The sequence below is a fragment of the Protopterus annectens genome, chromosome 7.part1 (genome assembly GCF_019279795.1).
Source record: "Protopterus annectens isolate FY-2018-M chromosome 7.part1, PAN1.0, whole genome shotgun sequence".
Classification (NCBI taxonomy): domain Eukaryota; kingdom Metazoa; phylum Chordata; order Ceratodontiformes; family Protopteridae; genus Protopterus; species Protopterus annectens.
In genome coordinates this window covers 204357491-204370449 of record NC_056740.1, presented here as the reverse complement: position 1 = coordinate 204370449, position 12959 = coordinate 204357491, and the positions used below count along the sequence as shown (strand labels likewise).

Here is a 12959-nt window from a genome sequence, read left to right as displayed (position 1 = left end):
AATAGAGGCTTTACAATGTAAAAAGAGAAGAAAGGCTAGACAAAAGCAAGTTTAAGTTAATATGCTGTGATATGTGGCAGATGGAGTGAGGATAGGTTGTAAAAGTGCACCAATTATATTATATGTGGAGTTGAGATGTCTGTTATTTTTGCAGTGGTGAATGTCTGGATTAATGCTGTTGGCTTAATCTAAAAACAAGTGTTTTTTTAAGCAAATTGGGTTGAAAAATAATACAGGATTATATAAGCCTTGAGAAGTGCTAGATTTCCTGCATAGGAAAAACAAGAAAAGCAATGGACAAAGTACACTCCAAGCAATATCAAAAGTAATGATATTGTAGTTTAATAAAGTAAGATTAGCGCTTTCGTGCAGGTCAGTGCCTGCTCTTCTTTAGACAAAAAAAACACATTGAGAAAATCAGTTAAATACCTTCTCTCAACAAATAACCACACCTACCAGGAATCACATGAGCAATTAAGCAATTAAATACAATCAAATACATTAACCCATGAGTAAACACAAAAAATGTTCTATTTAAAAATCCATTTAAAAACTGGTATGAGTGGTGAAGTATTAGCAGGAATTTCACTAAAACTAAGCCTAAAATCTATTATAAATGTATGCGTGTCCAAAAAAAAGTAATAGTTAAAAACATGCTCTATCAAAATAATAAATATAGCTTTTATGGCAACTTTGATGTGATGCCTTTAGATATCCGTGCATCAGTGATGTGTGCTCCATTGCCTCCATTTTAAAACTAGAGAGTTTAATGAGATGAGTCCTTTTGTTATTTTTATGTATATTTATTTATGTATAAATTTTTTGTGTGTGTCCATTGGCCTATCATAGGGCTTACACATTTTTAAATATACTCATGTAAATGTGTGTAACACTATATTTATTATTTTGATAGAGCATGTTTTTAACCATTACTTTTTTTAGGACACGCATAGATTTATAATAGATTTTAGGCTTGGTTTTAGTGAAATTCCTGCTAATACTTCACCACTCATACCAGTTTTTAAATGGATTTTTAAATAGAACAATTTTTGTGTTTAGTCATGGGTTAATGTATTTGATTGTATTTAATTGTTTAATTGCTCATGTGTTTCCTGGTAGGTGTGGTTATTTGTCGAGAGAAGGTATTTAACTGATTTTGTCAATATGTTTTTTTGTCTGAAGAAGTGCAGGCACTGACCTGCACAAAAGCGCTAACCTTACTTTATTAAACTACAGTATCATTCCTTTTGATATTGCTTGGAGTGTACTTTGTCCATTGCTTTTCTTGTTTTTCCTCTGTTTGTCTATTTCTTTTGGTTTGAAATTTCCTGCATAGACAATGATATTGGCTTGTCTTTTTCCCTTTAGCAAATGTTAAGTGAGAGTCAAAAAGGCAGTTGTACATTTTGTTCTGTTATGAGTGAAACTGACAAAGATTCCTCTATGCATCTGCAGAGTTGTTAGCTGGGTTTTTTTTTCCTCATTCCTGACTATGTTTCCATGCAGCCAAGCTGTCTGAACCTGCAGGCAATTAATATTGAAAGTCCTGAGCATTTTTTGCTAAGGTAAATGCAAAATGTGAAGGTACAAGGGCAATCAGTTCAGTAAAACCTAAAATTTGAAACTACTGGAAATGAATAAGTGAGAGATTCCCTAGCAGCCTTAGTATTTTAATGTAACAGTTGCTAATTTTGTTTTATTTAAATATGGCCAGTGCACTTTTTCTTAAGGCTAAAAGTTAATGTTTTCTGAAAGCATACAAGCACAAGTGTTTTTTCACATCTAGGAGGGGAATAGAGATAAGAAAAAAACAGACCGGAAGCTGGATAATTTGTAGAGCATATAAAATATTGCACGATAACTATAATCAGAAAAGGTTAAAAAAGATTGTGAGCAAGAATGGATAAGCTATTTTCAAGGGAACAATAGGAGGCAGATGTATGGCTCCCAAGTATGTAACAAAGTCTAGAAGTTAATTTCCTTGCAAGTGTTTGCATAGGTATTTTTATATCCCAAGCAGATTTCAAAGAATTTTTCCTCGGGTAGATAGCAAATGATGGAGGTGTGATGTGGAAGAAAGAGGTACCTGGGGTCATATGTTTTGGGAGTGTAATGTGTTGTCAGATTTTATGAATTCCCTATAGAGTATTGTGTCAGAAATATTGGGTGAGCTAATGGGTGTAAATAAGAATTTTTTTTTTGAGCTGGGACACAGGATCTTAATTGCCTAGACATAGTAAGATCTTGTTAAGCTTAATTCTGGTGACTTCCAAAAAAACAATGACTAGAAAATGGAATTCAAAGTCTAAACCAATTGTATTTGAATTATTGAATACTGTAATAGATGTAAAAGGACTGGAAGTGGGAACTTTAGAAAAAGGAAGGAGCAAATTACATATAAATGTATGGAAATTGTGTGAAGAATACATGCAGAATAATGTACAGGAGGAGGAGGAGCGAAGTTTAAGGGAGGGCAGAAAGGGAGCAATTTATGTAATGTTGGACTGATGATAGTTATAAAAAAGAATGTGGTGTATAATAAATGTAACTATAGAAACATGTTAATATTGTTGGTTTTCTTTTATGTTAATGTATGTTTGCCTATTTCTTAAGCTGTTAGATTTTAAAAAGTAGTTCTCCATTGTTAGTGAGTGTGAATATTTCATGGAAATTGCTGTTTAACACAAAGAAGTAAAGTTTGCTCACCTTTTTCACCCAGTGAAAGCTTACAGAGGAAGACACAGTGAGAGAGAAAGAGATTAATGATGTCTTCCCGAGTCTTCACCACCTACTGTGAAACATATGTTCACTGACTTTCATTGAAAAGAAAACTGACAGCTAATATCTGTTGCTTGTTTGATCAGCATTTTATCTGTTTGCGGTCTGTGCCAGTCAGGTTCCTTATTAGAGATAACTATGTGTGTATGCAAGGGAGTGTGAAGTTAAAAATATCACAGTGGAAAACACTATGTTTTGCTATGAGGTGTTTTATTTTTAATACAGAGGGTCATATAGCTTATAACTATGAAATGACAGTTAATGGAGATCAGACAGTAACTTTGTGTAAAATAAGCATAGTTTACCTTGTTCCACACCAATTTTATATCTTTTTTCTAGTTATTTTTAGCTGTCTGGTCACAGCTCCTGTTGCGAGAAAGGAATTATTCTATCTTTAGCAAAAGAAATAGAAGTGAATGGTATTGAAAAAATCAAGCTCTGAAACCCTGAAGAAACAAAATTGTGTCTTCAAGGTTTTGGGGCTTTGATTTTTCATTTGAATTGGTTACTGGTCTGGTCTTCTTTCTTGCAAGGCAGTAGTTATAAATAATAGTTGATTTGCAGTTGCAATAATTGTTTCATTTTCTTTGCGATGTTTTCTTAATGCATATAATAGACATTTCCTAATTTCTATCATAGCAGAAGAAGTAAAATGTTGACTTTAGTATGTCTGTAGTCCTCATAGTATTAGTGAATTTTACATTATTCAAATACTTGTATTTCACGTTAATGTATTTATTTATTCACTTTAGTAACCAGGGTAAAGTACTGATCTAAGTGGTCCTATTTCAGTCTCTGCCTGGAAAAATATAAATGGCAGTAGACAGGCAAGTTAACAAGAAGCAAACAAAATGTTGTGTGCAGATAGCAATTAATCAATCCTTCATTAAATAATATAAGAAGGAAGCAATGCACATCTTCCTCAGTGACTACATTTTGAAAATAATGTCTTACTGCAGTATTTCATTGTTCTGTTGTGCCGAAAATAGCTATTGCAATTTAAGAGCAGCTTTTTGTTGTCGTCTAGATTTGGTAAGTTTATATGCAGTTTATACGAATGGAAATATTTTACTAAATTGTAATAATATGCAAACCAAGAACACATTAATTAAAATGATCTTTGAAGTAGTTCTTGGATTATTATAAAGTTAGCAACCACATACATATTTTCTAACTTCTGTAAGACATGCTAGAGTGTGCTCACAGAAGATAGCACAACCTGGTTTGTAAGGCAGTGACTGGCAGGGTTTGAGTGTCACAACACCTGTGTATGTTTGTGTGGTAATATATGTACCATGTATACCCCAGCTTGTCTTATTTTTATGCATGTGTACACACACTCTAAATACATATTTAATGGGCACTTTATATTTGCATGTGTATAGAAGTGAATGTACAATACATGTCAGGCAGAGTTGTACAGAATATACAGACTTATGTACCCACATATATCTCTCTGTCTGTCGCTGTATATATATATATACATATATATGTCTAAAAAACTTCAAGACTAAACTAGGAGAGTATGCAAATAAACTCACAGGCAGAGCAGTTTCCTTAGTGCTTTCATCCTTTATTCTGTGTATAGGACTTCTTCAGAGAAACAATGCATACAAATGAAAAACAGTATACAATACAGGGGAATTGTTTAGAACCAATCAGTAATTAGACTTGAAGTTTTTTAGTTATTTGTTATTTTTCTTCATTAGTTCGCTTAGTCGGTTTTATTACGATATATATATATATATATATATATATATATATATATATATATATATATGTATTTATGTATATGTTTGTGTGTGTATAGAAGATATACACCTACATATTTGTGTAATGTATATCCAGATACTTGTGTTAAATGCATTCACCTATGTGTACCAGTATGTGTTTGTGAATGTTGTGTATGTAGTAGCTATACATGTTATTTGTTGCAGCTGACCCTGATAAAATGTTATCTAAACTGAAGAGTAGATGATTTATTTTGCCATCCTATCTTCAGGTGGTCATTATCACCCTACCCACACTGTCAAGCCTTTATAGACATTCTTTTGATATCTTACTTATGATTATAGTAGTGTAAAGAGAGCTCTAAAAGGTAGCAACATACATCAAAAAGATTAACTCCCAGCCTAGAATGAATGGAAAACTTGATAACATTCCCACAGATCTTAAAATTTGCTTGTAGTAGAACAGAATAACTGGATTGTGGCATAGGTGTTACAAGCCTACATTTAGACTGTCTTGATACCAGCAGTTAGCATTTGTATATTTATCTAGTGGGTAGCCAACAGATTTACAAGTATTATTAGCAATACTTAAAATGTTGTTCACAAAACTGCAAGTTAATGAATGCATTAAACAGCAAATTTGAATCCCTGAAGGAAAAAAAATCAGTGCATGATATACATGAAAAAGCATTCTGGTAATAAGTAAAACAAAGCGAAGCATTCTGGCAATAAGTAAAACAAAGAGAAGCATTCTGGTGATAAGTAAAACAAAGAGAAGCATTCTGGCAATAAGTAAAACAAAGAGAAGCATTCTGGCAATAAGTAAAACAAAGAGAAGCATTCTGGTAATAAGTTAAACAAAGAGTAGCATTCTGGCAATAAGTAAAACAAAGAGGAGCTTTCTGGCAATAAGTAAAACAAAGAGAAGCATTCTGGCAATAAGTAAAACAAAGAGAAGCATTCTGGTAATAAGTAAAACAAAGAGAACAGTGTTTTAACCAAACTAGATACTCTCTTTACTCCAAAGGAGTGCAGCCTTAGGACTTGCATGTGTATTTGCAGAAGTCTGAGGTAAAACTTCCCAATCAGCTGGTGCAGAACGGCAAAGCTTTTCTTGAAAAACACTTGTCTAGCTCTTTTATATGCTTCTTTACATATAAGTACTGTTACTATAAAATGTACCAGTGTGTTTCATTTTATTATATGTTACTGTTATGGCTTCTGTGGTTGCTATTTATGGTAGGAATTGCTTTGGCATTGTTATGCTATTTGAATTAGCTCAGAGATGAATGTTTAGAAATTTGGCAATGTTTTAGTGTTGCGAACAAAGAATTCTTGCATAGTTGAATATCAAGAAGTGTCTAAAAATCTGTTGGTGTATTTGATTAAATTCAAGTATTAATTTAACTGAGTTTGAAGTAAATATATGTGGTACATGGTGTACTTTGTGCTGTGGACTTCTACTTCAAAGTTTCTTATTCACAGCAAAGTGATCTGTCAAATATCTGCTGATATTTACTCGCTATGTTTTGGGAATTGGTAACACACTTGATGTAATTCTGATAAGCATCTTTGTCCAACATGAGAAGCTGCTTGTGGGTGTATAATATTGTTTGAAAAACAGCTTGATGGCTACAGACAGAACTTTGGAATCAAAACCAAATTTACGAGGAATGCACCACCGCTGTTTCCATAACAGGCTTTGAATATTATATTCTGTGTTCCAAGCGGGGATAAAGGGGCCTGTGCTGGTCAGGTCTTCTTTCATTGTTTTTATAAGTGACTGTCTCTGTGTCTTTTTGACCATAAGAATATTGCCAGACTTGCATGTGCTTACCATCTAAGGTGAGCAAGGTGTAAAGCTGATTGCATGGAGCCAATGGCAAAAGGAATCTTTAGGTATTACAAGCATTAGTGTTTTAAACCAAGGACATGATTGACCCTGTTGACAAAACAGAAGAAATATATACTTGTCATTTGTTTCATGTGTCAAGAAATGCCATGAACAAGGTATTATTGCTCGCTTAATACTGTTGTTTGTCAAATGTTTGCTCCTCAGTGTGATAGACTAAGTAACCTTCTTGGGGGGCAGGCTGTGTGCCATTTTGTTCAATATTTGTGAACAGTAAAATGATGGCATGCTGAAGTGTAATGGGTTATTTAATGTGGAATTAGTCCCTGTAGTCTGTCAGTGTTTGTATTTTAAAATGCATTTCTGAAATAGGCAAGTTTTCAATTGCATGTCACATCACTACTTGTAATCTGTATAAGCCCTGCTCAAGTGATGCCTTTCCACAGCTTTAAAAACTGTTCAATTGAGCTGGTAGTGTACCTGTTCTTATGCAAATCTGTTCCTTTTTATTTATCATCTTAACTAGATGTAATAGTACACACTCTACCCCTGTAGTGCTGTCCCTCTGGTATTGCATAGTCAGAGATGGGAGTAAAAACATAATTTCAGGAAATTACAAAGACTACCATTTTAAAAATGTACCTCCAGTTTATGTCCTGTAGACATGCATAGCCATAGTGTGTAAAAATGTGCTGTCTTCATCAAACAACGCATTAATTTTTATCATATGTAAGCATACTGTTACACTTTGAAACGTATTTATTTTATTTATTTGTTGGTTTGAACATTTAACTGTTAATTGGGCTGGTCCGAAGACTCCTTTCAGCAATGATATCTGGCCATAGGCATTTTTTGTTTAACTGGGCATGTACTAGCACACAAATGGACTAGTCTTAAGACTCTTGTCAGCATATCCTAGGCACAAGTCAACAGCTAACTTTCTAAATAGTTACAAAAAAAAGCAAATAGTGTGACAAAAATTAATAGAAAAAAAATGCTACCTTTTGTGACAAAAGGAGATACTGCCAGCCTAGCTAGCTGGAATTTTGTAAGTAATTGTATGTCATTGGTGAATATCGAAATGATTTATACAAGATGCTTTTGTTACAAATGTATTAGAACTGTATGTCATGTGTATATTAAACTGCTTGTACAGACATGTTTATTGAAAAGGGTATTTGCAGAGTGCTGTTTGAAATGTAGCCACAGTGTGCTCTACTGGAAGAACAGAAATGTACATGAACTATTATAACTGTTTAAATGTGTCTATATATATATATATATATATATATATATATATATATATATTAACAGTGGAAACTGGAATACAGGAGGGTAACTTCAGAAAAATAACTTTAAATTACTTTATGGCTAAGCCATAAAATATGGTATCTTTCACTTTTCAGTAGTACAAAAGACACAATGTCTGCGCTAGGAAAGTTTCTGTATTGTCTTTAGGGTGAAGTAATTGCTATTCATGAAAGCATGAAGAAATACAATTGTTTTATGACTTCCAGCATCTGCCAGAGATCTGAGGAGGAGCCCTTGTCTGTATATTTTTACAGGTACATGCTAAATAATGCCAGCTTCATCAATGGCTGTTTGGTCTGGGAACTAGCAGTCAGATGACAAGGTATGATGCGAGTCTGCAAGTTGTCCCAGTAGTAATATTTGAGATATTAATTTGAGAAGTCTTTTAGTAAGACGGAGCATTCTGTGTTCTGTCTTGAACCTGACAACAACTAGAAGATCCATTCACCACATCTGCTATGCTCTATTAGTAAGTTCTTAGGTTATAGTCTAATCCTGTTAGATTCAGTCAGGAATATAGTGAAGCCTAGTTTGGATGTTTTTTATTTATTTGAGAGTGTCCTGTAATGTTGTTTTAAATATTTACTGTGTTTTTTTTAACTCTGATGTCACTGTGAATATATATTTAGTAGTGTCTTATTCTTTTATTATTTACTATTAAATATATTTAAACCTTTCATTGTGTCTGATTTGTGAAGAGATGTTTAAGTTTTGAGAGTACTTGCATATTTATTTGGTGACACTGTGGACCACTCCTAATATCCTTGCTCTTGGTCAACCTACCATTTGTGTTAATATTAATATTACACAGTAAGATTGGAGACCCCTTGTTAAGGGCCTTAAAGTAGCTGATAAGGAGTTGACTGGTGGCAGTAGAAACTACCTTATAGTCTGGGCAGAAGGGAGCATAGCTAGTGAACCTGTGCCAGTCCTTCCCAGGTTTGTGTGTGTGTGTGTGTGTGTGTGTGTGTGTGTGTGTGTGTGTGTGTGTGTGTGTGTGTGTGTGTGTGTGTGTGTGTAAATCAAACCTCAAATAGTGTGTGTGTCAGCTACTTGGGCAGAGACATGAAGCACTGGTTGGGCAGCGAGGGTGCTAGAGGTCTTGGCTTGGTGACTTAGCTAAGATCTCAACTCTATAGCTGTGCCAGTGGGGAGTCTTATTGGGGATCTGGAGAAAGTGTGAGAAACCAGCCCTGTACTGACTGTGGTCTCTGGGTGCACGTAAGGGAAATTGCACTTGATACAGAGAGATGCATCTGGAAATACTGAGTGTGTACTTGTCATCCTCTCAGTGAACGTCCCCCCTCTATTGACAGTGGTGTGAGGATTGAGGCTTCTTGATTACTGGTCCAGTGGTGTGGCATCACACCTGTGTGAACAGCTGAGTTTTTATATGCAGGTGAATACTGTTTATATTACTTATGTGAGTAGCATTTAGAAATTAGCATGGGTGTAATATAGTAGTACAGTTCATTGAATTATTTTAAAACATGGCGCTAGTTCAAAACCGAGAGTGCTGAAAAGGAAAGACGTTGGTAAAAACTCAATGGCATTCAGAATGTGGAAATAGAATACATGTGAAACTCAAGTTTTTAGTTCTAAAACAAGTGCATTGTATAAAATGTGTTTTAAAAATGTTGAAGAATTAGTAAGGTTTCCTTCTCTTAGAAGAAGAGAATTCATTATAACAGGTACTAGTTTCCTGAATTAAAGCCTCTTGTGAATTTTCTTTTAACTGATATAGCGCAATGTACATTGCCCTGTCCATTTTTTCTGCTTTTCCTTATCAGAAACCATGCTGTGAGTGGTACAGTGACAAAAGGAACACAGCTTCTTTGATGCTGTTCATGTCCTTTTATTTTGCACTGGCTTTTAGGAGAGAAGCTTCTTAAAGAACATGGCAGCCTTGCATACTGAATGTTAAGCCCAATTTCTTTATGCCATTATAAGTTCATAGGCGTGCAGTCCAGGAGGCCATTGAAGAGCCTAGACCAAATTTCCAATTGTCCCAAAGCACTGTCTGACTAAGTGACTTGGTCAAGGCCGTGCGGTAGGCAAGTAAAGGTGGAAAGATTCAAACCCTGTACCCTTGGCACAGGAAGCAATTCATTAGCAAGCAGAGCTTTAGTCTTCTGTGCTAACTGCCAGACTACTGGAAGTATACTATTTCTGAGTGCGTACAGACTTGGAAATCTTTAAGTCATAACTTTTAAAACTTGTTAACTTCATAAGATGAATTGGGCCTTGTTCTTTGAATAATTTCTGTTCCAAAAAAGGCCAGACATAAGCTTGGTGGCCTGTCTGGAGTCCATTGCAATGTTCCTGTTACTTCCTCTACCATGACAAATAGTTAAGTTGCACTGCTAAGTGAGAATGGCAGTAGCCTAAAGTTATCCTTGTGTGCATCCACCTTATCCTAGCTTTTCCCCTTCTTACCATGTACATATGTTGGTTTCCCTGCTTCACTGATTGCCTTTCACCAAGAGAATATTCTGTTTCTCAAACAGATGTAGCCATTCTGGGCTGCAGATCTTTCCTTTCCTAGAAAAAAAAAAAAAAAAAAAACTTGCAGTGTGGTCATTCAGAGGAAGACTCTCCACTTTTTCCTGAATGATTCTGTTGAGGAAGTCAGTTTAGTTGAAATCCATCTGTAATGTCTTAAGAAGACTTTAGCTGACTTTCAGAGCTTTTTAACAGCATGGTTTGGATATGTTGCCTAGAGGCTAAGGTTGTAACAACTGGACAGAAAAGGTGCAGGAAAAAGGATACCACACTGTCATCTGGGAAGCTGTGTGGTAGAAAACAGCATTCATAATGCTGTTTCAAAAAAATGGCAAAAGGGTAGCTTTTTTACACAATTGAAAGTAAGTAAACCTTTTCTTGCTGATTAACTGGAGCCTGTGTATGTGACCATTACATCAACTCCTGAATGTTTTTTTTTTTAATTTGTATGTTTAAAAGTCCACTTTTCACAGTGTAGTGAGGCAGCTAGGTGTCACATTTCCAGCAGCTAGACAAATCTGTAGCAGTCCTGGCTCTTTGTGTTTTAAAATTCTCCGTCTCTGTTTTTCTTTTTTTTATCTTCTGCATCCTGCTGACCACCAGTTTCCCTTGTTAACCTGTAAACCGGGCGACAGAGACCATCATCCTGGAGAATTATTCTGATGCTTCCGTTTTTTGGTGTTACTCCATACAAGACTGCATGAGTGTGATTTTCACAATGCCAGGTCTTTTGACCCATTACACCCCACCCAACCACAGAACACGAACTGCATAGTGGGCACCTGTCCTCAGCCCTTAGCTGGATCACCTAGCATTCAAAAGATGTCAGACTGCATTGGAATGAGCAGTCTCCGTCTCCTCGGAATGGACTAGTAGGCAGTGGCTGGCTTCTCCACTGTCTAGCCTGTTTATTGATCCCATGTTAAACTGGTTGCATTTGAAGCTTTATTGGTCTGTAGCATGGAGCCTGTGCATTGTGATGTCATATTACATAATATTAACAAGAAGATGGATTACCAGGGAGCAAAGTGATATTTTACAGCAGCTTAGAAGCTTTTATTTATATTTTGACAACTATATTTGATATCTATTTCCTGCACTGTACAAATGAAACTAGTAGTTACAAAGTACTAAAGTCAAATTTGACAGTAGTATCAATATTACAAGCTAATACTTTATGCACATTATTATGTACCAGTTTAATTGTAATCATTAGTGTCTTAAATAGCTAGTAATGCGTCTCGTGTGTAAGTAAATAAATAAATGCAATGCCAGCAAAGCTTTAGAATTTAGTATTTTCTGCTGCCAAACCACTAGCATTTTAAACATTTTTACTGTCACATGCATTGCACTTGAGTGTTCACACCATTTATTTTTACTGGTCATGTGTAACTCTGTTAAGGCGCGTGGTCAAACTGTTTTTTCTGCTGATTCACTGTAAATTTATCTCTTTTGTACAGTATACTCTAATTGGTGAGCATTTTGCAAAGATGTGTGAATGCTGGTATTGTCTGGGTATAAAGATATGGTCATAATATGTTTCTCTGGTTTCTACCAAGGTAAAGACAGACATCAGTGTGGAGAGCAAACATCAAACCCTTCAAGGGATATCATTCCCACTGCAAGAGGAAGCAAGAAAGGCAATCCTATTATTGCAGCAGAAAAAAATTAATTACGTACAGCTGGTAAGTGATCTTCTTGTGCATACTTAAGTAGGAGGTAGTTGTGTGCATTTCAGTAACTGACTTGGCCACACATATTCAGGCTACAAGGAAGATTTTATGTGTGTATTGCAAATGTCAGGAAAAATGTAACTATTTTGTAAGTTACCTGCATTTGTAGCAGAATAAAGCTCTCTACTGTGTATATAATATGCTTCTAGCCTAGCTGCAAGAATGTTTCAAGTAGGAACTGAACGTTAGCAATACTACCCCATCTGTATAGTTAAATTGATAAGTCAAAAAAGGCCAGGTCCATTGTATTCATTAGGCAGTGAGGGCTTCTGCAGAAGAATTCCTTGTTGCACATTTGACCCCTTGCATATGTTTTGTATGGAATCGGGGTGCCAACTGCCACTTTCAGTGAAAGACATGCATCTCATGCAGAGGATCCAGAGTTGTTACTGAATAGCAATTGCCAAATAATTCAACTAAACAAGGAAAAGAAACTGTTCACCAAGCAGGCAACACACCATATGTTTTAATATGAAGTGTTGTGGTGCATTGTGGTGTCAACAAGGCCGAAGGAATATCTGTGACATTTGTAGGAGGAAGTGTCACATGAACCCCAAGAGCTTAGATTCATTTTTCAATACTGACATGTAGTTCACCCTTGGGGGGGTGGGCTGCATTCCTGAATGTACTGCCATTTGAATGACATGTTAAATTGAAGTCCCATCTTGCCTGAGTTGGTCGCAGCTTAGGTGAAAAGATTAGGGATCCTTTGCATTTTTAATGTCATACAACTCTCAAAGCTAATAATCTTCTTCTTTCCGCTTTTCCCGGTTAGGGGTCGCCACAGTGGATCACCTGTTCACTCATGATTGGCAGTAGAGTTTTACGGTGTTGAGTTGCCAGCCCAGTGCCCAACCTTCCACAGAAGGCATACAGATGCACACACTCATGGCTAGAGGCAATTTAGAGTGTCCAATCCACCTGAATTTAGAGTGTCCAATCCACCTGCAGCATGTCTTTGGGATGTGGGAAGAAACCGGAGCACCCAGAGGAAACCCACGCGACCACAGGGAGGATATGCAGACTCCACACAGAAGGCACCCCAGCCAAGGG

At 35.9% G+C, this 12959-nt stretch overlaps 1 protein-coding gene across 3 annotated transcripts in view; it reads left to right on the top strand.

Moving 5' to 3' along the window:
* The window catches only part of LOC122807693 (twinfilin-2-like), an 882928-nt gene that overhangs the window by 777103 nt on the left and 92866 nt on the right, over positions 1–12959 (top strand). For all 3 annotated transcript variants that reach the window (XM_044078650.1, XM_044078652.1, XM_044078651.1), the window contains one exon: positions 11733–11858. In XM_044078650.1, the coding sequence (XP_043934585.1) occupies positions 11733–11858 (126 nt within the window). The remainder of the gene's footprint in view (positions 1–11732; positions 11859–12959) is intronic.